The following is a 27407-nucleotide window of genomic DNA, read 5'->3' on the forward strand; positions in this document are numbered from 1 at the left end:
CTTCACACTAAAAAATATATCAAGATTTATTTGAAAAGCATTATGTAGCTCCAAATGTGATTGGTAAGTAATCTTTTCGTAGTAATAAACATCTTATAAATTGTGTCACATTTTCCAAAGTGCATTCCATGTAACAAATAGTTTTGTTAGATATTATTAGAAGCTAAGCACCCCTGCATCCCCTCCCTACCAAAAACCTCCACACACACACACACATACACACCCCTCCACACACACACACAGAAATCACCCCGGAACAAAAAAAAATGCTCTTGGTCATTTTTAAGTGAAATAACACCCAAGTTTCTATACAGTAACTGAAAACACTGTTGAATCACAAACAACTTTTGCCTTAGAGATAACGCTTATTAGCACCTGTCATGCTCATCATCTCCTTCTCAAGATGCCCACCCTCTATGGGGAAAGCAGTTGATCCCTGCAGCAGGATGGCTGTACCACATGACAGCCCCTCAGCTATTACAGATCAGACCAGGGGATGCACTTGACCTGGTGCCAACCAAGGAACAACCAATCCATCCATAAGCTGGCTTGTAACTTACAATGATGTGCCCTGGTCATTAGACAACTACTTTCATACTCCCTTGTAATTTGAACCAAGACACATGGAATAAACTGGCCAGCTGGTACTAGGAGGAGCAAAAGACAAGACTAACTGAATCTTGTTACTAGCAGAGTGCTCTTCTCAAGTTCAGTTGCTCAGTCATGTCCAACTCCTTGAGACCTTGTGGATGCCAGCCTCCTCTGTCCATGGGACTTCCCAGTAAGAATACTGGAGTGGGTAGCCATTTCCTCCTCCAGGGGATCTTCCCGACCCAGAGATTGAACCTACATCTCCTGCACTGCAGGCAGATTCTTTACCAACTGAGCCACCAGGGAAGCCTCCTACTAGAGTTCAAAGTCACAGCTTCCTGTTACAACAGATACCTCAGATTCTGATTACTCATCAAGCTGCAGTCTTTGCAGCCTCCCATGAGGCTCAATTGTCAATTTTCCTACAATCCCTGTGGCCTGGCCTCACAGATGAGATTCCCATTTCCCTTTCTACTTCATGTAGCTTAGGGATAAATTCCCTATTAGTTAAAATCACAAAATGAGTCTCTTTGTAACCAAAGACCACCCCTCCTCATTCTCACTGTAATCAGATTATTCTTACCTGGTTATGTTCCAACTGAATGTTTTTTCTAAGATGTACCAACACCAAAGCAGAACTTTCTTCCATTGTTATACACCCTTTGTACTTCCTTTTTTTTCCCTCTAATGTTCTTACATGAGTGAATAAGAAATTATTATAGATCATCTTGAATCTTCTCTAATTCATATTTCTAAAAAGTTGATTACGTGCAATCTTCCATTATTTGTAACATTTTTTTGTAGCATAGCTCTTAAATAATTTTGTTTCACTTCACAATGCCGAGCTGTTGGAAATCACTATCTTAGAAAGTATGTAGGGTACTAAGCATAATACTGGTTGTCAGTCAACATTTTTGTGTGGATGGTAAATACAAAAAAGTTGCATAACAGCATGGACCGAGATCTGCTGGAAGCTCCCATCTTTGCTTAGCTCTCAATGTGCATGTGATGAAAGTACCCCTTTCCTAACACCAGAGGGCACTGTGCCATCAGGATACAGCCAGCAACTAATTTTTTTTTTTTTTGCAGCAGCTTCTACATTCCTGCACCACATTGAACCCTTCAGAAAAGCCTTTTGCTTTTTCTTTTTACCATTCTTAGGCCAGCATTGGTTCTGAGGTTAAATGAGAACAAGTTTCACCACAGTAAGAACACTGTAATTTTTAGCCAATCTTATTCTGCCTCTGGTGGCTCAGAGGGTAAAGAATCTGCCTGAAGTGCAGGAGACCCAGGTTCCATCCCTGGATCAGGAAGACCCCTTGGAGAAGGAAATGGCAACCCACTCCAGTATTTTTGCCTGGAAAATCCATTGGACCGAGGAGCCTGGCAGGCTGCAGTCCATGGGGTCACAGAGTCAGACACGACTGAATGATTAACACTGTTCTGCCTCTAGCAAATTCAGTATCTTGATCTTTCTTGGTCTTCATCAGTCTCATTTAAAATTTAGGTATAATTCAGGAAAACACTGCTAATGAGCACAATTAAATTGTTTTGCATTAGAAGCAAAGACTAGATCTCACTGATTCTCATTGTGATTTAAATATGGGAAGTCAGATTGATTTACTTAAGCCTATAAAATTGTGTCTGACTCCTGGAACTTCTGAAAGAGAACATCCGCCAAGTACTACTAATAATCTACTCTAATTATAGACCTTCTTCTCAATCTTATTAGTATAGAGGCTGCTTGGGCTTCTTTCTTTCACAATCCAGATTAAGAGGCAGTTTTTCAAGCAAGGATTGTCTCAACACTCATTAATTCCCTCAACATGTATTGAACATCAACTGTGTGTCAGGCTTTTATCTGCTAAATGCTGGCAAAAATACGCAAGTTGTGCTTCTGTGATGTTTTCAACCTGAGAAAATAACTTTTTTAATGGTAGAACTGAAGTGGTTTTACAATTGTGCTATAAAGAGCGCTACAGAAAGCTACCAGAATATGTAACAGGGAGACTCACCCCATCCCAGTAAGAGTGGTCAAGAAATTCTCCCTCAAAGAAAACAATTTCTGAGATCTAATAAGTAGTTGCTAAATAGGCAAAAAGTATGTGGGGCAGGCAGAGGTGAGAATAGCCTCAATAGGCAGACACGAGAAATAAAAATGTCATTAAGGTTGCAGCTCAGTGTAGTGAACAAGTTGGGCAGTCAGAGGCCTTCAAAACCATGACTTTCTTTACACTGAAAGCCACTTGAGAGTTTTAAGCTAGAGGTTGCCATGATTTTATTTCTATTTTTTAAAAAAGACTATTCTCCCTTGTGGAAAGATAATAAAAGGAAATTCACTGAGAAATAGACTGCTGGCATGTGAAAAAAAAAATGAGCCCAAGAAATCGGGTTAGGAGGCTATTGACTGAGCTTCATGAAAGGATGACCCTGAAGGAGGCAAGTTGTCGAGGACTGATGTTTAGAAAATATAATCCATGAAACTTGGTGGAGTACATAAACTGTAAACAAGCTCATTATGCTTCTGATTTCAAAACAGCGACTGTTTTAAATTGATTGATAAAATAAATGAAAGTAGAGTCATTCGATTCCAAACACTGAGACCTCTGTGAGGGAGAATCCGCGGAGTCGGCGTGGTTATTTCCTTAAGCAAAGTTTCGTTGCATTTTCATAGTCTCTGTGGAAGAGTTCCCTGATGCAATAGACTGGAGGTAGCGTGTAATAATAACGAATGTCCGAGGAAAGGCGCTCGTCCCCGGATCGACAAGGCTTAGGTCTTGGGAACTCTGGATTGCAAGACGAGGGCCTCGGTTGGTTCACCGCCATAGACTTGAGAGCCGGGAAAAGTCCGCAGAACTCAGCAGTCACGGAAGGTCAGGTAGCCCAAAGCATCAAGGAACTCTGGCCACTACTGCAGGGTCTGACCCTGGGCCAGGAACCGGTAACCGGAAACTTCCCGGAAGCTCAGACTTAGCGCGTCTTGCTTGCTACGGCGGCCGAAAGGGCCCTGGAGTAATAGGCGCAGTCAGCCCGGAAAAAGGCGCACGCGCATTGCGGACTTCTGGGCCCCGGAGATGACCCTATAACTCGCCAGGAGTGAGTGCAGGTTCCGTAGTTTCCTCTCCCGCCCCGCTGCTGCCTGATTTTCTAGAAGGGGTATCGCCAAAGACGCTTTTCCATTGGTTTAGAGAAAGGAGGGCCCGCCATTCCGGGTTGTCGATTAGCTGCCTGCTCTCCCATCAGGTTGGAGTAGGCGGAGTTTGGGCGCTTCCGATTGCATCATCTGTGGACCACGAGGCGCTGCCCACCTCTGCTTGGCGACGGCTGTCGTTTCCTCCTGGCTGTCGATCTGGGGTTTAGTTTTCTCTTGGTGGTTTGCGGGTGTCCGAGGAGCAGGCCAGTGGCCCTTCAGCGAAAATGGGAGACGAGGAGAAGCCGGTGAGTGGGCTGAGCGGATCCCGGAGGCCGCGCTGGGGCTCTGGTACCCGTGTTGCCCAACGTGGGGAGAGGGAGGGGTGGAGGAACCCGGGGCGGGGGGCGATCGAACTCTGGGACGAGTCAGGGCCCCCTTTGGAGGGGAATCGCAGATTCATAGAGCAGGGCGGGGCCTTGCAGATCGTCTCCGGGTCCATCCTCTTTTTGTAGATGAGGCCGCTGAGTGTCTTGATCAGAGCCACACAACTGATTAGAAGCCGAGACAGAACTAGAATCTAGACTAGCGTCTTTCGCTCACTTTAGTCCGGAAGAATGTTGCGGAGCCTCATTTAATTTTAAAACCATGTACGGGTAAAAGACCCAGTAAGGGAAAACCAAGTCACCGATATCTGCCCAAGTGTATAGTAAACGGTGGAGACCACCCCACTTGGCAAACTCTAGAGAAGTTACACAGTTGCCGGATGCTGGAGGCTTGCCTTATCACATTGACAAACGTTCCTCATTTCACGTCTGAACTTTTCGCTTTAGGGGCATACTATGCTTGGGAACATCTTCCCAGTCCTGTTCTGTGGGCCAACTTTTGGGTTGAAAGTTCAGATCGCTTTTATGTAAATATATAGTATGTACACTTGCCCATCTTCTGTTTTCGTTGGAAATAAAGAACGGCTGCCCCGTCACGTTTCCAGTTGTTACAGGAAAGGGGAAGTGGACCTCAGGGTTCCAGAGAGACCCATTTTAGTGTCGTGGCTCTACTGTTCACTGTGCTGTGCTTAGTCGCTCAGTCGTGTCCGACTCTTTGCGACCTATGGACTGTAGCCCACCAGGCTCCTCTGTCCATGGAATTTGCCTTGCCCTCCTCTAGGGGATCTTCCCAACCCAGGGATCGAACCCAGAGCTCCCGCATTGCAGACGGTTTCTTTAAGGGAAACCCTGTTTACTAGCTGTATGCAAATAGAAAGTTACTTACTCTTTTTGAGCCACTAGCCTCTTTTGTCAAATGGAGAGGTGTTGTAGAACACAGAAAAAAGCCTTGATGTTAGTTCTCTCCTTTATCATTACTGCTTTCATTTAGCAGTATCCATGTGACCAAAAACATTTAATCCGAAAACCAGAAATGGGTCCTTCTCTTTCCGTTTTGATTTTTTCATAGATAAACCTGCAATTAATTTTGTATCCATCTTTTTACCTGAATACTTGGCTAGTTATTAATAATATTAATGTTCACTATTATATTCTATTATTACATATTATATATTACTTGTATATGTAGTGTATATTATATTATATAATATATATCACATAATATTCACTATCATATTATAATTAATATAATATTAATCATATAGTGAAGGCATGCAGGTAATCTTAGAATCCTGTCAGTACTTTACTTGACTAGAATGGACTTAACAGTGTATTCATTGTTCAACTGTCGGCTGTAGATGAACCTTAAAAGTTCATTAAGTCCTGAATCCCAGAGAAGGGGATGTGTTAGCTTAAAAGGAAATTTGGAGTAATATTTTTACAATTTTGTGTTTTAAATGATGCAAGTCATAAGTTTTGTGAAATTGAAAAGAACAATCAAAATGTCCATAAGTGATAAATGGATAAATAATGAAATGTTATTTGACAGTAAAAAGGAGTGCAGTACTGATACACGTAATGTAGATGATCTTGAAATCATATACTGGCTTAAAGAAGCCAGTCACAAATGACTTTATTGTATGATTCTATTTGTATGCAATGCCCAGAATAGGCACGGCTATAGAAACAGAAATACTAGTTGTTGCCAAGTGCTGGGGAGACGGGGGAGGAGGGAATAACTGCTAATGTGTACAGGATTTCCTTTGCAGATAATGAAATTGATTGTGGTGATAATTGGGCAACTGTAAATACTGAAAAACCATTGAATTATGCTTTTTTTTTTTTGTGGGTGCATTTTATGGTGTAGGAATATATCTTGAACTGTTTTTTAAGAGTTCGAAGGTCAAAAACATTTACAAAACTAAAGTGTTGTGCCCCCGCCCCCATCCCCAGTTCTGCCCTAACACTCCTTCACTGCTGAAGATCACTTCCTCCCTTAGAGTTGACCACTGTCAGCTTCTGGGTGGGTGTCTTTTCTTCCTACCACTTAAGGTTTTCTGAACCTAGAAAAATTATCTAACTTCTTCTAATTTAATCATGCATAAAATGGGCATAATGATAGCCATCTCACAGTGTTTCTGTGAGAATCCGAGGTGATTGTGGAGGAACTCTGTAGATGGTAAAACTTATGTGGTGAAATTTGCTCTAGGATGTTTCTCTCTGAGCAGTGACAGGGAGGTAAGCCATTTATTTCTGAGACGATACTCTTTGTAGTAGTGTGGTACTGTTGGTTGCTAGTCATGTCCGACTCTTTGCAATCACACGGACTGTATAGCCCACCAGGTTCCTCTGTCCATGGGACTCTCCGGCAAGAACACTAGAGTGGGTAGCCGTTCCCTGTAGTATTCCTTAATGTGGTTCAGGATTTCTCAACCTCAATGCTCTTGACACTACACACTGGATAATTCTTTGTTGTGGGAAGCTGTCCTGTGCCTTGTTGGATGCTTAGCACCATCCCTGGCCTCTGCCCAGTCTATGCCAATTGTACTCCCCAGTTGTGACAAGCAAAAAGGTTTCCAGACATTGCCAAACGTTCACTGAACAGGGCACTGCTTCTGGGTGAGAACCACTGGTTAAGACTAGTTCTTGCCATTGGTGTCTTCTTGCACAGGGCTTCCTACTTTAAAACTTTCTGTGACTTCTGGAATTGAACTGAATTCTAAGAAGTCCACATTCTTTATGGTAACTTTTAACACTTCTGTCTGAGCCCTCTCCAGTCTCCACTGACAAGATTTCCTAAGAGGTTTAGTCGTTATCACTGTCTCGTTTCCAGCAATAAAGAAATGTCCTTCATTGTCATACATGTATATGTATGGCTGAGTCCCTTCGCTTGCTATTCACCTGAAACTGTCACAACATTGTTAATCAGCTATACCCCAATGCAAAATAGAAAGTTTTAAAATAATAAAGAAACAAAACAAAGAAATGTCCTCCATTCTCAACATCCAGCCATTGAAACCTCCATCCTGTAAAGTCTTTTAAAGCCCTAATGGTTGCTGTTGTCCTAGCGCATCTGATATCACATCAGGGTGCTACAGCTGTTTTCTTTTCTCCTCTAGGAGTTTCTCACACCTGTATGCCTTAGTTTCTCTGGAAAGATTAAGTTTATACATGATAGGGATTGAGTCTTATGTTTGCTTCTTCTGCAGGGTTTTAAAACAAATACTGTGAGCACAGAGGCTCTGGGTAGTATTTGTGGAATGGGTCAGTATATATTACATTAGTATTTTTTTTTCCTGAAAATACAAACTGAATAAATTGCATGCTTCTTGTGGTTATATAGTATATGTCCTTTTAAACTTGAAGCAGGAATCATGAGAATAGGGAAAGTGAATGAAATTTGAGGACTTGGATATTACCAAGTAACTCTTCTGTGCTTTTTAAAGGCCTGTCTTAATTGTAAGTTGTTAACTTGTCTTTGGCAGTGGTGAAATTTCCTCCTCTTTCAAAATCAGACTTCCACTTTTTTAAAAAACAGATGCTAAAATAACATCCTCAAAACTTTCCTAGGGGTAGCTTGGATGGATGTCAAATTAAATTAAAATAAAGAGCCTTCATGTCTTTTTTGCTTCTTTAGGTAGGTGCTGGTGAAGAGAAACAAAAGGAAGGAAGCAAGAAGAAGAATAAAGAAGGATCAGGGGATGGAGGTCGATCAGAGGTAAATGTTTTCAGGGCTCTCTCATCAGAGATTGACCGGGCAGGAAACTGTCTTAGACTCGTCCTGTGTGAGAGTCTTATGGTTTTCATGGGATTTTAAGATGGCACAAGATGGAAAAATCAGGGAGAAGAACCAGGAAAGTCTAAGAGGGAAAGAAAGACTAGCGGTTACTTGTTATTGAAAAAGAAAAACAGCTGAAGTATGATTGTAAGATAATCTGTGGGATTAGATGTGAAAACCAGAGAACAAACGTTAGTAAACAGAGGACTGTGATAATTATTCAGTTTCCAGATTGGGTGCTAGCCCTCTGACCATTTCCTTCAATGAGACATTGAGAGACTTGGTGTTTGAGCTTATATTGAGTACAAGAGAAACCAAAGAAAGCCCCATTCCTTCACCCCATTCACACTGTTTTCCACCTGGACCTGCCACTAGGGACTGGTTTTAAGCCAGGACAAATCTCCTGGAGGCCTCACAAGTGTAGCAAAAATGCTTTCGGTTCACCAGGCAGACACTGGAAGGAACTGGCATCTCAGGAGTCATCCCAGAATCCACCTAGTTCCTGGGTGCTGCAGGAGGCGGTGACACTCGTCTTCCTTCTTTGTTCTTGAAGTTGAACTGCTGTGAACTAGGCTTCACTTTTTGCTTTTGTCATTGCAGCTGTTTTATTAGAGACTCTTTAGAAAATGACCAAAAGACAGAAGAAGAAAGGAATAGGCTCTTAAGAAGTACCCTATAGCACCGTAAATTGACTTAAGAGCTCTTTTTATAAACGTTGCATTGCTCAGCTTAAAGCACTTCCACTTACTGAAACGTAAGTTTGTAGGTGATCAAGCACCACTAAGTGTTGCTTAGAGCCCTGCATAACCATTGCTGTTATGTTCTGCCCATTGTATCCCACTGTAACTGTAGGGGGAATTGTTGACTGAATTTCAGAATTTGTAAGAAAATGCATAATGTTCCCTAATTTCTTTTTTATACTTTCAATACGAACGTGCTCTTCTGTTAAGGTTTGAGAACTAGCCTGGAAATAGGAAAGGAGGGATATAATTCGAGGACTTTTCTGATTCAAGAATGTGTGTGTGATGTGACTGATTATGTATGTTAAGTGATCTGTCTGGAAAAAAGTGTACAGTGAGGTATCCAAGACCTTTCCTCCTCCTCCATACTCCCATCATTTATGTACTTGTCTGGTTCCCTTCTAAGGGCAGCGGGTAGGTTTTCTTCTCCTCTGCAGGGCCAGATACAGAGAATATCTGCTCCATGAGTGGTGAATTAGTTAAGTTTAACACTAAGTGCTTCTGATCAGGAAGTGCCAAATGGATGTGGAGGTAAACGGCAGTAAGATCCAGAGGGTTATGTTGGTGGGTAGGACCGTACTGATGCTTCTGAGTAGGTGGGACCAGGTAATGTAAGCAGCATTGTATTAATAGAATGATGGGCTCTGAGCTTTCAGTTAATTTATTGGTGCTTCCCTATCAAGGATTATGGACCCCTGTGATGATTTAATGAAAAGCCCCCTAGGAGCCCCTGAATAACTAAAGAAAGGGAAGGACTGTGGTAGGAGGGAGTTATAAAGAGATCAAGACTCTTCCATTAAAAAAAAAAATTAAAGGCCCCAAAAAAATTGGATTGAAATGAGAAGGAAATTTTTTAAGAGGGAAAAAAACAAAGCACTACTTCACATAAGATAGATCTTTAAAAAAAAAAAGATAAATCTTTTTATTATTATTTCTTTTGCTTTTCTATATGAAAAGGAATACTGACTGTTTATTTGTTACTGACTGTTTATTTGTTATTTTGCAGTTGAATCCTTGGCCCGAATATATTAACACACGTCTTGAGATGTACAATAAGCTAAAAGCAGAACACGATTCCATTCTGGCAGAAAAGGCAGAAAAAGATAGTAAGCCCATTAAAGTCACCCTGCCTGATGGTAAACAGGTGGATGCAGAATCCTGGAAAACTACACCATATCAAATTGCTTGTGGAATTAGGTATGAGCTATACCTGTCTTGACCATTTGTTGTTTGTAACTAACTAAACTTTTTTTTTTTTAATCTTGCCAAGTTTTATCCTCATAACAGTTATGTTCCTGTTCAATGCTTTTATTGTTTAATTTACTTTATTTGGGTTTTTTAAAAAATCAAAGCAGTTTAGAGCTTTGTGGTCAAGATTCAAAGTTAATATCTTGAAGACTTTGGTCTTATTTTACAAAAGATTATATATCTTCTGCATGCATGCATACTAAGTCGCCTCAGTAGTGTCCAATTCTGTGTGACCCTATGGACGCTGTAGCCTGCCAGGCTCCTTTGTCCATGGGATTCTCCAGGCAAGAATACTGGAGTGGATTGCATATCCTCATATATTTCTTCTACTTTGATCATAAAATGTCACATAAGCAAGTAGAGACTGCGTCATCTATTTTTACTAAAATTCTCAGTTTTAAAATTAAAAATGAAAGTAGCTCATCTCAAATGGGAAAGTTAAAAAACTAACATGACTCGTAAAAACTATTATTTTTGTAAATCTAATGTTAAAACTTTTGTTGGGCTGGGTTAAAGTTATTTCAGGTAAGTGAAAATTAGATGCATACTTTGTAATAAAGTAAATGCTTTCTTGATATGATAGGGATGAATAGCTGGTAAATTTATCAAAAAATGATAAAGTTGGAAAGGCATAAATTGATACATTTATTTTCTACCAGGTATTGGCAAACTATGGTCATAAAAAAAAATGACTAATATGGCTATAATGCCAAGGTTGGGGGTGGGTGGAGTGCTAATTAAACTTTTACATTATCTTAACACACTTGAGAAGCCTTCTGAGTGCAAAATCCTTCTAGATTTTTATGCAATTGTTTCATCCACACCTGACATAAATTGATACATATATTTTCTACCCGATATTGGCAAACTATGATCATAAAAAAAATGACTAATACGACCATAATACCAAGGTTGGGGGTGGGTGGAGTGCTAATTAAACTTTTACATTATCTTAACACACTTGAGAAGCCTTCTGAGTGCAAATCCTTGCAGATTTTTATGTAGTTGTTTCCTCCACACCTGACTTGACAACTTCTTTTTTAAGTGACTTGCCTGTATCAAGCCTTCCCAAACATTCAACTTGGTTTTCACAGAATTGCAATTCCCTTGTTGTATTATTTACCTGTTTCTGTTTACTTATAATGATTACATATTGAGCTGAAACCACTGAAATCATCATATGAATTGTCAAAAATGATTATCATCGCTATCATATTGTTGAACCTAAGAGATACAATAACAAGTGCACAAACAAATTTGGGAGCCATCACATACAGCTGGTTTTTGGTAAGCCCACTATGCAGCTAGTGGGAGTAGGAGCAGTTCGGCCCATGAGCCATGTGTTCAGTATGCCCTGGCCTTCTTACAAAGGGGATGGAATGTTGCTATTAATTTGACAAGTATTTCTACCTAAAGTACTTCTGCCTTACTCCAAAGGTGGTAAGAATATTAAGCAAGTTTCCATGTGAGGTCATATATAACTGGATATATGGATATACGTATATATATAAGATATAAGTATCAGTTCAGCCTTTCACTTGAGAGAGAATTTTACAGGTTGGTTGTTTAAGAGATTTCTCCGTTGTTGTGCAACAAGATGGTAGCTGTGTCATTGTTAAAATCCAGGCTCCTGTCATTCCAGGAACTCATTCTCTACATACTGCAACATTCTTCAGATTATGTTGTACTTTATCCAGTGGCCAATTGGAAAATAATTTTCCCTTTCTTTTTAATTAATGCTTCCATTGTGGCTAACTAGTCAGAAAATATTTTGGGGGAAACATCAAAATTCTAAGTTGAACCATGTAAGACAGGTGAACTCTAGGCCTAGAATTAAGTCACTGATATAAGTGAGTGTTTTATGACACTTTTACAAAAGCCTGGAATAACTTCTTGTTCTTTGAAAATGTATAGCGTGAATAACAGGCTATTTAAAGGTTCAGGTGATTTGTAGTAAATATATGAAAGGAAAAAAGGGAGGGGGGGTTGCTCCATTTGCTTCAGAATGTTTTTCTTTGAAATTTTGTTCCAAATCTTACTTTGTAGATTATTTTACCCCTTCTTTGAAAAATTGAAATGAGCCAGTATTATTCATGTATAATCTATATTTTCAAAATTGTAAGCATCTCAGAGTACCTTTTGGATCCTAAGGTGAAACTTATTTTCTTTCCAAAGAATACAGAGAATATTAATCACCTGTTCATCAGTACTTTAATCTTTTGACAAGTGTTTTACACCAGTATGATAAAATATATTTCCCTCTGACAAATCCATGTATCTTTTGTGAATGTAGACTTTTTTTTTTATTTGATCCTTTTGATCTCAGGGGGAAAGGAAACATTGGGTATAATATATGGGAAATTCAGTGGGAACACTGAAGATGGGGTAGGAATGGGTTTTCTGTTTGTTCTTCAGCTCTGATGCTTCGGCGGGGAAGGATATATAAACAGGTTGTAAACCCGTAAACAGAACAAGGAGTGAACCAGCTCCCACAGCAAGTTCAGCTAGTCCAAGCCTGCTGGTGGTAGACTTAAGACTCACCGTGTGAAGGCTTCATGGTGTAGGGTGTTGCCTGCTTTTGTCAGGTTATAGTATAGATATAGTATAGTATAGAGAATAGACTGTTGCTTCTCCAGCTGCACGCTCGCATCTGTAATCTGACTAACCGTACTCAATCCTGCCTGAGCCACACGGCTGCCTGTACCTTTCCTAACATATCTCTGCTTGCATCCATGCCAGTTCTCACACTTGGAGTACCTCCTCCTCTGCTTTTCTTCCTGTCCAAATCTTCTGATCCTTCAGCCCCCGGGTACTTTATTTTTTTCTAATATTTGTTTATTTTTGGCTGCATCGGGTCTTTGTTCTGGCATCATGGACCTTTGTTCCAGCATGTGGATCTTTCGGTATGGCACATGGGCTCTTCATGGCGATGTGTGGGTTTCTCTCTATTTGTGATCTGCCGGCTCTAGAGCATGCAGGCTCAGTAGTTGTGGTGTGAAGGCTTAGTTGCCCAGAACATGTGGGATCTTCATTCCCCGACCAGGGATCAAATGCGCGTCCCTTGCTTTGGAAGGAAGGCGGCTTCTTAACCACTAGACACCTGGTTACTTTATGTTTAAAGCCTGTCCAGGCGCCTCTGATCTGTGCTGCTTTCACTTCCTCAGAGCTCCTGTGACTTCTGTACCTGCTGGGGTCTGACACCTCATCACTTGTACTTTGTACTATGTATTTAGGTGACGTTTTTATCCGTATTATAAAACGTTTTATTAGATAGCATTTCATTTCACATATATGTTTGTTGTAAATAATATCATCTTAGGCATTTGCAGAATTCTGAGATTAGTGTTGCCTCTCAAAGGAAAGATCTGTTACAGATTTCAAACAGAAGAAAAGCAGAGAAGTTATTTAGAACCGCCCTATCTCCCCCCCACCCGCCCGCCCTTTTTTTCTTTGGAGTTTAAATAGCTTGGTTTTATGGAAAATTAATTTTTAAGAAATTAAAATGTTAGCTACTGGAAGTTGTTATTATTTGTTACAGTTGCCGTGTTTGCTTAAACAAGAAGCATTAGATGTCAAATAATAGTGTTTGAAATTTTCAGAATCTTCTAGTTATATTCTTGGGGACTATCTTGAATTCTGTTGCTTTTTAATTTTATTTCAGAAAGTTAAATGTACATCACCATATAATACACAGTCAAACCTCAGAGACACTACAGGTTCAGTTCCAGACCATCGCAGAAAAGCAAGTCATGTGAATTTTTTGGTTTCACAGTGCATATACAAGTTGTTTGCATTATACTGTGATCTATTAACTGTCCAATAGTTTGGTCTGAAAAAACAGGACATGCCCTAATTTAAAAACACTGTATTGCCAACCATCATCTGAACCTACAGCAATCTTAATACTAACATCGAAGATCACAGATCACCATAACAACAAGTATCATCATAATGAAAAAGCTTGAAATATTGTGAGAATTTAAAAAATGTGACACAGAGGCACAAAGTAAGCAAATGCAGTTCTGAAAATGCATATTGTGTGTGTGTGTGTGTCTACAGGGTGTAGCAAAGACAAGATATGCCTGTATATAATGTTTCTTATTTTGATTCTCACATCAACTGTTGTGCTACAGAAGATTCTTTTTTATAGAGTCTTGTGTTTTTATACATGTGTGTATATATTTTAAGTCAAGGCCTGGCCGACAACACTGTCATTGCTAAGGTGAATAAAGCCGTCTGGGACCTAGACCGTCCTCTGGAGGAAGATTGCACCTTGGAGCTGCTCAAGTTTGAGGATGAGGAAGCTCAAGCAGTAAGTTTTTATTCAGATTCACAGTCTATTCCGGCTTATTATTTAAGCCAACAGGTGGTTAAAGTTGGTTGATGTCTCATTGTCATATTTGAAGTCTTGATTTTTGTCTTTCATGTAGGAAACAGAATAAAAGTGTTTGTTTTTATAAAATTAAGAAGTGCACTTAATTCAAATTTATTCTTACTCAAGATACTTCAGTGAGGGGAAAGTGCTCAGAATTTTATTAGAAATTGATTAAGCAAGTAAAAATTGTTCTCTACACTATTAGTCAACACTTAAGATGTATCTTTTTATTAAATTTGAATATGATTTAAATTTCTGTTCCTTTTGGAAAATTGATTTTCATATCTTTCTTACCTTAAAATGCTGAAAGCACTATAAAAATCAGTCTGCATTTGACAGCAGAGTTTTCCCCTTATTTCTCCAGGGTGGAATACTATATAAGAAGAAATAAAATATTTTGTTTTAGTGACGGTGATTTGCTTACATGAATCAACGGTTTCCAAATGTACTCTGGAAGTTTTTTATGAGAATTTAAATTTACTTATTACTTTTTATTTTGATTTCAAGGTCCATGTGTTTGTTCTTGGTTTTAAATTGTATTATAGGCTCTAGTTGTATGTTGTTTGGGGTCAAAAAGAAAAAAGGGCTTCCATGGTAGCTCAGATGGTAAAAAATCCACCTGCATTGTGGGAGACCTGCGTTGGATCCCTGGTCAGGAACATCCCCTAGAGGGGAGGGCATGGCAACCCACTCCAGTATTCTTGCCTGGATAATCCCCATGGACAGAGGAGCCTGGTGGGCTATAGTCCATGGGGTCGCAAAGAGTTGGACACAACTGAACAACTAAACAGAATAAGAAAAAAATCAGGTATAACTCATAAGTGATATTCCACAGCCAAGTAAAGGCCAGAGCATAGCCCGTGGGATTGACTCAAGAGACCCTAGACCATTGCAGTTAATAGGACAGTCATGTTGTGGGTACCTGTTGTTTTCAGGGAACAAAGTCCATCCAATTTAATTAGTGGTGCTAATTTGTATTTTAATTTGTTTGAACAGATAATTTCTAATATACAAATACAATTTAGTAATTAGAATCCTTTTAAATCCTTTTGGCTCTGAGTAGAATCACATTGCAGTTGGTAGATTTATCAATTTAGATCTCCTTGTCTTGAGTTTATTCTATACTAAACTTTATGTATCTTTCAAAACAAACAAACAATTTACAACTTGTACTCCCAGACTCAAGCCACCTTATTTCTCTTTGAATTTGCAGGTGTACTGGCACTCGAGTGCTCACATAATGGGCGAAGCCATGGAAAGAGTCTATGGTGGATGTTTGTGTTATGGACCGCCGATAGAAAACGGATTCTATTATGACATGTACCTTGAGGATGGGTAAGCTGTGTAACTGGATAAAGAAAAATAAAATCTGCACTACTGTGGGTTCATACTTTATTTTTAAAGATTTGTCAATAAAGGAGAAATGATATAAAGCTTATTGCTTCATAGTTAGCCAGTATTCCTGCTAAGAAAACTTGAAGTGTTGTAGTAACTCATGAAGTAGTAAAGACTTTCTTGAGAGCTCTTGAGAGATCAACGAAGATGATTTAGATCATAGACCTAAACCTTATGTCGGGAAATGAAATGAAGGTTGAACCTCTCCTTTCCTAGTGGGACATGTGGGAATAGTCTTTATGAAGAGCAAGCTCGAAGTCACTGAAAATATAAAGATAATTTATAAAAAAAATGTCTACTTTAAAATTCTTAATATATGATACAAGGGTCTAAAATTCTTAATATATGATGCTGGGGTCTAAAATTCTTAATATAATGCAGGGGTCTGTTATTCTATATTAAATAAAAACCTTTGATGTATTCTAAAGACATGTTCCCCCAAGCTGTGGTATGAGTAGAATGGGATAGAAAGAGATTAATTCTATTTTATTCTTCAGGGGTGTGTCCAGCAATGATTTCTCTTCTTTGGAGACTTTATGTAAGAAAATCATTAAAGAAAAGCAAGCTTTTGAAAGATTAGAAGTTAAGAAGGAAACTTTACTGGAAATGTTTAAGGTAAATTGAACTGTAGCATGGCCTCTACTTCTGTTTCACTCATTAACATTACTTAAAGTACATTGGGCTTAGCATACTAAGTCGATGCCTATCCTGTTCTTTAGAAAAATTTAACAAATGTTTTTAAAACATGTATGACATTTATAGTCATACAATGATTAGACATACTTCACATTGTATTTTAGCTACAGTATTTAGAAGTAAAAATTGAAGAGTGGTTATTTTTTAAAATAATTTTTTCTATTTTCAGTACAACAAGTTCAAATGCAGGATTTTGAATGAAAAAGTGAATACTCCAACTACCACAGTCTATAGGTGAGAATATCAAATGTTGTTAAATACTACTATTGTGTATGTCATTTTAAGTCTTTGTTAAAATTCCTTTTTTTTTTTAATCTTCAGGTGTGGTCCGTTGATAGATCTCTGCCGGGGTCCTCATGTCAGACACACTGGCAAAATCAAGACTTTGAAAATACACAAAGTAAGCAGTATAACTTTGGAGGCTCTATATAGACATACTTGTCTACTAAAGATGTATGTTTATTTAAACTTGCATTCATTTCTCTTTTCAGCCATGTTTCTCTTGCATGTGTAAGGGTGGATTTTTTTCTTGTGCTGTCTGCTGACTGTGGACACTGTCTGTCTGTAGCCATTTTTTTTTTTTAAACAAATTCTCTCAAGCAGTGACTGAGAGACTCACCACCCATCACCAGAGCACATGGTGGTGGAGATTTGGGGAACTTACAAAATCACACAGTCAAGCTTTGAGACCGACTCACTATAGGGTGCACGCTTTTGACTTTTGTATGTCTAAGGTGGTAATTATCCAAGTTGTTCTTTTTTAACCAAACTAATCAGGCCAATAAGATTTTTTGTTGTTGTTGGTTGGTTAGCTGATTTTCCATTTTTGCCGAATCTTGTTGTGAAAGAAAGGTGCTGCTAAAGTCAGTTTTGTTTGTGGAGTTGTGATGTCAGTTTGTATTGAGAACTGGGCAATTTTGAGAGGATTAAGCAACTAGCTTCATGCTGTGGAGTGAGTACAACCACTCTAGACAGACCTCAGCAACTGGGAGATGCTTGTATACTACATGTTCGCTTTTTGTGCCATTTTTCTTGAAATAAGGGCTAAATACGAATTTGACTTATAATGTAACTGAGAAATAACATGTAACTCTTAAATGAGATATTAAGAGTTTGAACGTTATCTCTTGGTTATTCCTTTTTTTCAGAATTCCTCCACCTACTGGGAAGGCAAGTCAGATATGGAGACTCTACAGAGAATTTATGGCATTTCATTTCCAGATCCTAAGATGCTGAAAGAATGGGAGAAGTTCCAAGAGGAAGCTAAAAACCGAGATCATAGGAAAATTGGAAGGGTATGTTTAAAAAGAATAGTGTGTGTAGACCAGATTTTCATTTGAAATATAATTGTATCAGGAAATGGGAATTTAATTCTGAAGAGGTGCTGTAGCTTTCAAGGACTTACTGTACTGTCCTGGAAAAGCTGTAAATTACTTATTCATCATCCACATTATCTTTCTAGAGTGTGTTCAGTACTGTGCAGTAATTCATTTTAACTACTCCTTTTATTGAGAACACATGTTGATGGCCTACATTTTTCTGTAAAAGAAGTATAGCAGCATTTCGTAGGGCTGGGAGATGCTTTTGCAATTCCCTGCTCTTGCTGATTGACTTGAAAGACATGGAAACTTAAGTCCCAGGAACGTTTATCTGCCTGTTGCCCAAGATGACACAGAGCATCACCAGTGGATTCTGTGGTGTCCTTTGCTTTATTCCTCTACCCCTGGATGTTTTCTAAACTGGAAGTTAAGTTTGGTAAAAAAAAAAATACTCATTTCTGCAAGTGTGTTCACTCTGTGCTGGGAATGATCCATATATATACGTATAAACTTCCTTTTGCTTTTGTATACCCAGGACCAAGAACTCTACTTCTTCCATGAACTCAGCCCTGGGAGTTGCTTTTTCCTGCCCAAGGGAGCCTACATTTATAACACACTTATTGAATTCATCAGGGTAAGCCATATTCATTCTTTTCTTCTGTAGATTTAAGACATAAGTTGATTTTTATGAGATAAGGTCTGCCAGAGGGAAAGATAGCCTTGTCTTTGAGAAGAAACATTTTAAAGAATAAATGAAAATGGATGTATTAGGTCTCATAAAATGTATAAAAAATTCTTTCCTCCTAATACATGGTCTTGTCCATATAGGTGGGTATATATGCATGAGACAAGCTGGTGAGCTTGAAATGGGGCCCGTAATCTCTTATGCGGGAGATCTGTGGCTTTCTGACTGTTGATTTGTATTTTCTTTGAAAAACAAGCTAATCTTTACATTACTTTTTTCTTTGTAAACTGTGACAACCGTACGTTTATAGAGAATAACACCACCAGTATCTCTGTACTCGTCTCCTAATTAAAACACATCCAAACGGGGCTATATTTGCTTCAGATTTTTTACTGAGGTAGCGTAATACATGGGCTTCCCTGGTGGCTCAGGGGTAAAGAATCCTCCTGCCAATGCAGAAGACATGGGTTTGATCCCTGGGTCAGGAGGGTCCTCTGGAGAAGGAAAGGGCAACCTACTCCAGTATTCTTGCCTAGGAAGCCGCATGGACAGAGCAGCCTGGCAGGCTGTCGTCCTTGGGGCTAAAGAGTCACACACTACTTAGCAACTAAACAACCGAGTAATACATACATGCTAAGGAGGGAGAAACTCTCTTTTGAGACTCCTTTCTGATCTACTTCCTTCCTTTCCTAGAAGAAACTGTGTACTATTGTAAAGTTAGCATGGATGAATCCTTTTTGTCCATGTTATTTTTACATCTACCGTATAAATATGTATCTAAATTAGGTGTTTGTATGCTTCAAAGTTACATGCATGAAGTCTTGCTGTGTATTAGTCTGCCCTGTGATTTTCATTTCAGATAAGTACACATCCAGTTTATTTTCACCTGTTCAGTATTAACACACTGTATAACTTCCGCAGTGTGCCCATTTCCTTACTGGGCACACTGACGTCATTTCCCTTTCTCCCGTGTGACCAGTTGTGCTGGGGTACCCTCCTCTTGTACCTCTGCAGGGGCTTCCTCTTTGGTGAATGCCTCCCGGCGGAGCTTCGAGATTTTAAGATGTGAATCTTGAACTTTACTAGATAGTATAAAATGGCTCGTGAAATTGTTCCTTGCACCTGATGTGTAAGCATGTATTCCCTACACATGCATTATGTCTGTTTCCTAACAGAGTGAATATAGGAAACGAGGATTCCAGGAGGTGGTCACCCCGAACATCTACAATAGCCGGCTCTGGGTGACCTCGGGCCACTGGCAGCACTACAGCGAGAACATGTTCTCCTTTGAAGTGGAAAAGGAACTGTTTGCTCTGAAACCCATGAACTGCCCAGGACACTGGTATTCAGCAGTTTTGAGTTTCTCTCAGATTTTCTAGCCGTCCGTCCTAGATTGTTTTTCCTCCTTTGGAAGTATTATTTTTTAAAAAAATGATGTAATCAGAAGAGTATTTAAATACATCATCAGTGCAAGTGGTGTAATGTCTTCTGTGTCCAGCTAGATCCTCAGATCTGTACACATTCAAGAGTGGCACTGGGGCAGCATCAGTGAACAGGCAGAACACAGAACAGGGGAGACTTTTTTTTTTTTTTTTTTTTAAGATACATGTATCAGAACCTCCTGCTGATGAATTGACATCCTTGGAAAATCCTCCTTTCCTTGAGGCAGCTCCCTCTGTATCCTTGGAAGCTGGGTGAGGAGCAGCGTAAGGCAGACCAGGGAGAGCTGGGTGGGGCTGGCTGCAGGTGGCCAGTCCCAGCAGCCAGGCCTCAAGGACAGAGGGCATGAGACAGAGGAGTCTCCACGTGGGCCCTGACTTGTAGGTCAGGGAGCCAAGTTCAGGTTCATTCTTAGTCTTCCCAGGTTCTTCAAAGTTTCTGAAGTGCCTTCAGACTAACTGGGAACTAAAGCACTTGAGGGAGCAGTAAGAAAGTACAGGAGGCACTAGTGGTAAAGCTCCTGCCTGCCAATGCAGGTAGGTATAAGAGATGCAGGTTCAATCCCCAGATTGGGAAGATCTTCTGGAGAAGGGAATGGCAACCCAGTCCAGTATTCTTGCCGGTCCCACGGACAGAAGAGCCTGGCAGGCTATGTCCATAGGGTAGCGAAGAGTTGGACACGACTGAAGTGACTTGCATAGCACAACAGAAAGTACAGACTTTCGTTTCCACTGTTTATGTAGCTAAAATTTTCTTTACAATATGAGCCTTAAAGGCCATCCTCAAAGAGCACAAGGATAGGACTTCAGGCTTAATGGAAATATATTTTTTATTCTGGCTTGGTTATGAATGGTTGTATTATAATTTATTTGCTCCTTTATTCATGCAAGTGCTTAGAGAAGCCCAGACTTCTGATGTATGAACAGCTAGATCCAGTATTTGACAGCCTTTCTTAGCAGTTTCAGAGAGGCAGTTGTGTTCTTGTGAAATTAAATGTCAGTGGAATTTACTTTGCTCTCTTCTTTAGCCTCATGTTTGATCATCGGCCAAGATCCTGGCGAGAGTTGCCTCTGCGAGTTGCTGATTTTGGGGTGCTTCATAGGAACGAGCTGTCAGGAGCACTCACAGGACTCACTCGGGTCCGAAGGTTCCAACAAGATGATGCCCATATATTCTGTGCTATCGAGCAGGTATGAGACTCTGGGGTGAAACACCTTGAAAGACATGTCAAGAAAATCGAGGAAAATTAAATTACCATTGTGCCCCCCCTCCCTTTTTCTTTTTTTGTAAAGATTGAGGATGAAATAAAAGGTTGTTTGGATTTTCTGCGTACAGTATATAGCATATTTGGATTTTCTTTTAAACTGAACCTGTCTACTCGCCCAGAAAAATTCCTTGGAGATATTGAAGTATGGACTCAAGCTGAGAAAGTAAGTGGTGGTTTTCAGCATGCTTCAATATTACTTGAGTGAAATTGGCTTGAGCCATAACGTGAGAAAGCCAAGCTTCTTTAAATGGATAAAAGTGAAAGAAAAGTGGAAATGGTTCTAGACTTGTGTAAGCCAGTTTTTTCCTCTGTGATTTTGTATTTTAGACATGGTTGAGTGTGTTTTTTTAGTCATCAAGCTGTAACCTTTAAAGGGGTTTGTGTATGAGTATGTCTAGGTGGACAAAATTGTAAAGCAAAGAATAGTAACCGATGAAAGTAGTTATAATATTTTTAGTCTCAAATTAGGATGGAAGAAGTTGCATTTGAACAAAAATTTAAATCATTTTGTTTTATCCTTAGCAACTTGAGAACAGTCTGAATGAGTTTGGTGAAAAGTGGGAATTAAATCCTGGAGATGGAGCTTTCTATGGTCCAAAGGTCAGTACCAAAGTCTAATTAAGAGTAGTATGTCTTTTCTGTTCAGGTGAAGAAGAGATTACTTTAAAGTTTTTAAAAATTCACCCCTAATAGAACCCAATCTTTGCATCTTAGATTGACATCCAGATTAAAGACGCTATTGGGCGGTACCACCAGTGTGCCACAATACAGTTGGATTTTCAGTTGCCCATTAGATTTAATCTTACTTTTGTAAGGTGAGTTTCTAAGTGTCTGCTCTGAATATTCTTCCGTAAGGATATAAAGGAACATATATACAAAATAAAGGAAGACAATTTTTTTCTTTCTAGCCATGATGGTGATGATAAGAAAAGGCCAGTCATTATCCATAGAGCCATCTTGGGGTCAGTGGAAAGAATGATTGCTATCCTCACTGAAAACTATGGCGGCAAATGGTAATGTTTGTTATTATTTCCTTGTGTTTTTGTCCAGACTGTGTAAATTAACTGTTAGAAATGTCTGCTGTCCAGTTTAGTTCTGTGGTGGAAAGGGAGAATGATTCTAGTTGGTAACTTCTAATTAATGACAAGTGTTTACTAAAAAGTAAGGAATTACAGTCTAAACCCAAACTTTTTAGCTATAAGAATGTTTGTAATTATTTTTAGCAGTTGATTGGTTCGAGTGTTATATAAATGCTTTCTAATTAGGAGTTATTAATCAGTAAGAAGCTTATTGTTTTGATTGCTTTCTAAGTAACTTTGGAAACTTATAAAACTTTGATTTTTGTTTGAGTAAACAAAAGTAGGCCTTCAGCAATGCCTTGTTCAGTGTTGTGATGATAATAAATAAGCATTTTGGACCCTTTAGCCAAGTTTTTTTTTTTTTTGATTGAAAGTACAGAGTCCAAACAAATTAATATTTTTGTATCTTATTTCTAGAAACATTTGTTTCTGCCGGCAAGATAATAAGCACATGAGCTGCATTTTATTTTCTCAGCACCTTTGTCTGGGCCCCCATTTTGGGAAGACAGTTCAAAACAGGAAATGGTTACGAAACACCCATTTTGTACAGCCTGCATTATTACTGCATTGCAGTCACTTCAGTTTTGTTTGTAATTTGATTAGTTCAGACATTTTAGGGGTCAGGGATGTCATACATATAAATGAAATGAGCTTATTTCTTTACAGTTATATTTCACAAAATCAAAACAAATATGGGCAGTATTCTCTGCACAATCTCGAGAATAGGGGCATCCTCAGCGGATGCTCTGCCAAACCTGTAGTAGGTGGGGAACAGCCCACAACTGGGGTAGAATTTGGTGCTTGAAAGTGAAAATGAAAGTCGCTCAGTCATGTCTGACTCTTTGCGACCCCATGGACTATACAGTCCATGGAATTCTCCAGGCCAGAATACTGGAGTGCATAGCCTTTCCCTTCTCCAGGATCTCCCAACCCAGGGATCGAATCCTCCCACATTGCAGGTGGATTCTTTACCAGCTGAGCCATGAGGGAAGCAATTTGGGGCTTACTCCAGCCTAACAGTAGCGATTACTCCCCTAATTATAGCAAAATAACTTGAACATAGAGGCGGGACCAGGAGCAGCACTGGCTTGAGTCTGCAGCGGGTGGCGATTGGGTGCCTGAAATCCCTGAAAGGAGAACTACAGATGGGCTCACCTTTTTATAAGCAGTGAAAACACACTCACTTTTACCAAGTACTGTCACCAGTTACTAACAGTTTCAATCTGTTGAGTCCTGCAAAATGGATCTTGAATAAACTGAGGCACAGTTTCTGTCCCTACATGAAGAATAAGTGATATAATAACACTTGAGTAAAATAACCTTTGGGGTAAAATAACTTGAATCATTAAGTACTTTTCTTTATCAGCGTGTTAAGCCCTCCAGCAGCAGGTGTGTGGTGTTTGCTGTTAGCTGCTGTGTTGAATTATGGGGCATGGTCCCAGCTCTATCTGCTTTGCTCTCTTGCTGCTTAGCAAGACAAGTCTTAGTTACAGATTTCCCCCTTTTTCTGTTCCTGAATCGTCCTTCAGTCCTTATTGGACATTGAAAAAAAGCCAGGTTTTTGGAAGTGGTCCTTGCATGTTTCAGGAAAAGGTACTGAACAGTAGACTAAGAAATGTGCTATCCTTGTTGAAGAAAGTTCCCAAATTCACATTAAATATTTTTTTATTTCTTCTGAAGGCCCTTCTGGCTGTCCCCTCGTCAGGTAATGGTAGTTCCAGTGGGACCAACGTGTGATGAATATGCCCAAAAGGTAATCAATCCTTAAGTATGACTTTCTTTAAATTTAATAGCTGTTGTTCAACTTTTCAGATCTCATAAATTATATCTGTGCTTTGTAAGTCAAGCTGCTTGTGATATAGAGAAGTGTTTACATTTTCAGTCTTTGGTAAGCCTAAGTAGATCATATTACCACTTTAATATTTTTTATGTGGTTCTGTGGTAAGTAGACTTAATTTGTAAAGTTTTATACACTTGTATGTTTTAGTTTTTAATGTTAGCAAGTAGTGTGACATGTAAATTCAAATGCATAATGTAGTGTAAACTGCTATTTGACTCAGAGTAGTTCTGCATTGTTTCTAAGGCACATTTCGTTAATTGGAAACGTTTTTTCAAGTTGATGGTATGACAGAGCAATCTTTGCCCTCCCTACCAAAAAGCCACCTTACTAACAGATGTATGAATATCCATTCATACTTCACACCTTAAAGATTAGAACAGTCTATTCTGTTATACAGCAACAATTCCATGCTAAGGAATCTCAAATTATGAAAAGTTGAGTTATTAATAGAAAGCATTGTTTCATAATTGCAAGCTGAAAGTAATAAATTGGCTAGACAAAAATCTAAATATCAATGAATAACATTTTAACATCAAAACCACCATGTTGGACTTCCCTGGCAGTCCAGTGGTTAAGACCCCATGCTTCCATTGAAGGGAGCACGGGTTCAGTCCCTGATTGGGGCACTAAGATCACAGACTACAGTGTGCAGCCAAAAAAAAAAACCCCAGCCTGCATTCAGATCAGAATAAATTGCACTCCAGTCTCAACTGCCTTTTAATAAAGAAACATTAAAAAAAAAAACCTACTGATAGGCAGACTATTCAAGATATACTGTATTCCTATTACCTCACACAGTAGTTTAGTTAGAAATGATAAGAATCAGTTATGCTTTCCATGGTTAATGGATTTTACTTTATTGTATATGCATTATGAGAGCTCACACAGTAGAAAAAAGGTCAGTTTTCGTTAACTCACTTTTCAACTGTAACACTGACTTTCTCTATGTGGGGATGGAGTGGCATTTCAAATTATATAAGAGGTGGATTTTTGATTATACTGAGTAGTGGGAGGAGGGCACTGCTATTAATAACTAATGACTAGAGACCACAGGTATTAAACAGCCTGCAATTACCAGGCTTCTTACCCAGTAGCAGAATAACTAACGTGTGCACAGGTCTCACGTTAAGGAAAAAAGCACTAGTGCCTTGTACTTTAAAATAGGTTACAGTTGAGAGTGTAGTCTTATCCTGGCACTGTAATAAACTAAGTAAGAACCTTTTTGACTTTTGCATACTTATAAAGTCCCAGGAGGTTCATTGGTTAATGATCAGTAATGATCATTAATGATCACTAAACCTATTAGTGAAATAAAAATGGCCCGTTCATATCATTCTGTCTTATTGAATGGTAATTGGTTGTCAGATAGATGGAAAATTTAACCTAGTTTATTTAATTCACAGTTTATCTCTCAATATGTTGTTTTGTAGTTCCACATCACGATAATAGGTGCTTCAGTATATTTACTAACATTCCTTTTTAATGTTTGTGTAATTGTTCAAATTGTTTGTTAAATAAAATTATTTAAGATCAAAATATAATTCTCCTTGAGATCTGAAGAATTCTCGCTGTTTAAATAGGTACGGCAACAATTCCATGATGCTAAATTCATGGTGGACATTGATCTGGATCCAGGCTGTACATTAAACAAGAAGATCAGAAATGCACAGTTAGCACAATATAACTTCATCCTAGGTAAGAAAGGAGATTTACCAAAGACAGCCTGCCAAACCTTAGGAAAACTTGAAACTCGGAGATGTAGGCTTAAGGGAATTGTGATCATGAGTAGTTCTTTCCAGTCCTGATCTCAAACTGTATGTTTGTTCTGTTGATACAACAAAGGAACATTTTGGTTTGAAAACTTGAAAAATTCAAGTCTAAAAATCTTCTCCCCTTCACCTCCTCCTTTTTGTCTGGTGAATTTTTTATTAAGTTGGCTGGATTAAGTGACTTGGTAGTAAGCACAGCAAGCAGTTCTAGTCATTGTAGAATGGTGGGTTGGGTTTTATTTTTTCATGAGTAGATTTGGTCACTTGTACATTTTAGTGAATCAGAAGCTACAGAGTAGATTTCTGTTCGAATATTCAGTAGGAATCTTTTCACCTAACAAAAGCTTTGTGGGTTTTGGTTTAGTTGTTGGTGAAAAAGAGAAAACCAGCGGTACTGTCAACATCCGCACCAGAGACAATAAGGTGCATGGAGAACGTACGACCTCTGAAACCATCGCGCGGCTCCAGCAGCTCAAGCACTCCCGCAGCAAACAGGCAGAGGAAGAGTTTTAAGGAAGAACTTTGCCCGGCTTGGCTCAGTAGAAAAGGGTGAGCAGGTTGGCCTCCCGTGAACTTTGTACGATGGAAAATATCAGCTTATACAGACCTTGGAATAATTTGGCAGAGCCTTCGGAGATTACTGCAGATCAATGTTTTTTAATTTAGCCATTAGACTATTTAGACTTTAGATGTATTTGAAGAAGGTAATTAAAAGTGACTCAATAACATGATTTTATTCATTAAACTTCTGAACACTGGAATAAAAGCATGAGGAATGTGCTAATGTAATGTGGAAGAATGTTTTTGTAAATGTAATACAGCTAAAATGTAAGTTTTTTCAGATTTGATCAATGGAAAAGATCAGAATTGGATTATGATATAAAAATAAAAACTTCTGTTCACATAAGTTCAACTGCTCTGTCCTTCATGTCCATATACACCTACCCGGAACAAATCACGTGATCCAATATTTATCTTTCATGTTTTGTAATACAGATGATGTAAGTTGGATGGAGAGGTCAAGCCGATAGTGTATGCTGTTCTCAAACTGCGGTATGAACCAGGGGCCTGCTGCTCAGCCATAGGATGACATCTTGTAGGAATGTCACTTGTAGCTGTTTTGGAGACACAAACCTTTTAAAACCAACCATGAAGCTATTTTCGAGTAGATTTGCATACATTTTTAAGAACGGTGAGTCAGGGATATAGATACCTATTTCAGTTTCAGTTCAGTTGCTCAGTAGTGACCGACTCTTTGTGACCCCATGAACTGCAGCACACCAGGCCTCCTTGTCCATCACCAACTCCCGGAGTTTACCCAAACTCATGTCCATTGAGTCAGTGATGCCATCCAACCATCCCATCCTCTGTCATCCCCTTCTCCTCCTGCCCTCAATCTTTCCCAGCATCAGGGTCTTTTCAAATGAGTCAGCTCTTCGCATGAGGTGGCCAAAGTATTGGAGTTTCAGCTTCAACATCAGTCCTTCCAATGAACACTCAGGATTGCTTTCCTTTAGGATGGACTGGTTGGATCTCCTTGCAGTCCAAGGGACTCTCAAGAGTCTTCTCTAACACCACAGTTCAAAAGCATCAATTCTTCTGTGCTCAGCTTTCTTTATAGTCCAACTCTCACATCCATACATGACCACTGGAAAAACCATAGCCTTGA

At 39.2% G+C, this 27407-nt stretch overlaps 1 protein-coding gene across 2 annotated transcripts; it reads left to right on the plus strand.

Annotated features, from left to right (window-relative positions):
- The first annotated feature begins 3686 nt into the window (after positions 1-3686).
- TARS1 (threonyl-tRNA synthetase 1) lies at positions 3687-26645 on the plus strand. Of its 2 annotated transcripts, none has more exons than XM_020911748.2 (19): positions 3687-4029; positions 7745-7825; positions 9632-9822; positions 14062-14185; positions 15462-15583; positions 16141-16258; positions 16509-16573; positions 16661-16739; positions 17488-17634; positions 18194-18292; positions 19519-19685; positions 20811-20973; positions 21076-21213; positions 21573-21650; positions 21765-21865; positions 21959-22063; positions 23810-23882; positions 25550-25664; positions 26103-26645. In XM_020911748.2, exons 1-19 carry the CDS (start codon positions 4009-4011, stop codon positions 26249-26251), a joined length of 2136 nt encoding a protein of 711 aa, XP_020767407.2. In that variant the 5' UTR covers positions 3687-4008; the 3' UTR covers positions 26252-26645. The 2 variants fall into 2 exon arrangements, with proteins under 2 accessions (XP_020767407.2, XP_070332658.1); XM_070476557.1 differs by lacking the exon at positions 3687-4029 and adding an exon at positions 8486-8639 and having other exon boundaries at positions 7744-7825.
- Positions 26646-27407: the final 762 nt, after the last annotated feature.

Source organism: Odocoileus virginianus, chromosome 14 (genome assembly GCF_023699985.2).
Source record: "Odocoileus virginianus isolate 20LAN1187 ecotype Illinois chromosome 14, Ovbor_1.2, whole genome shotgun sequence".
In the NCBI taxonomy this organism is placed as follows: domain Eukaryota; kingdom Metazoa; phylum Chordata; class Mammalia; order Artiodactyla; family Cervidae; genus Odocoileus; species Odocoileus virginianus.

Coding starts and splice junctions, on each gene's coding strand:
- TARS1 (XM_020911748.2), top strand. CDS start 4,009: ATGGGAGACGAGGAGAAGCCG. Junction 9,823..14,061: donor CAAATTGCTTGTGGAATTAG/GTATGAGCTATA, acceptor ATATATTTTAAG/TCAAGGCCTGGCCGACAACA. Junction 16,740..17,487: donor AGACTTTGAAAATACACAAA/GTAAGCAGTATA, acceptor CCTTTTTTTCAG/AATTCCTCCACCTACTGGGA.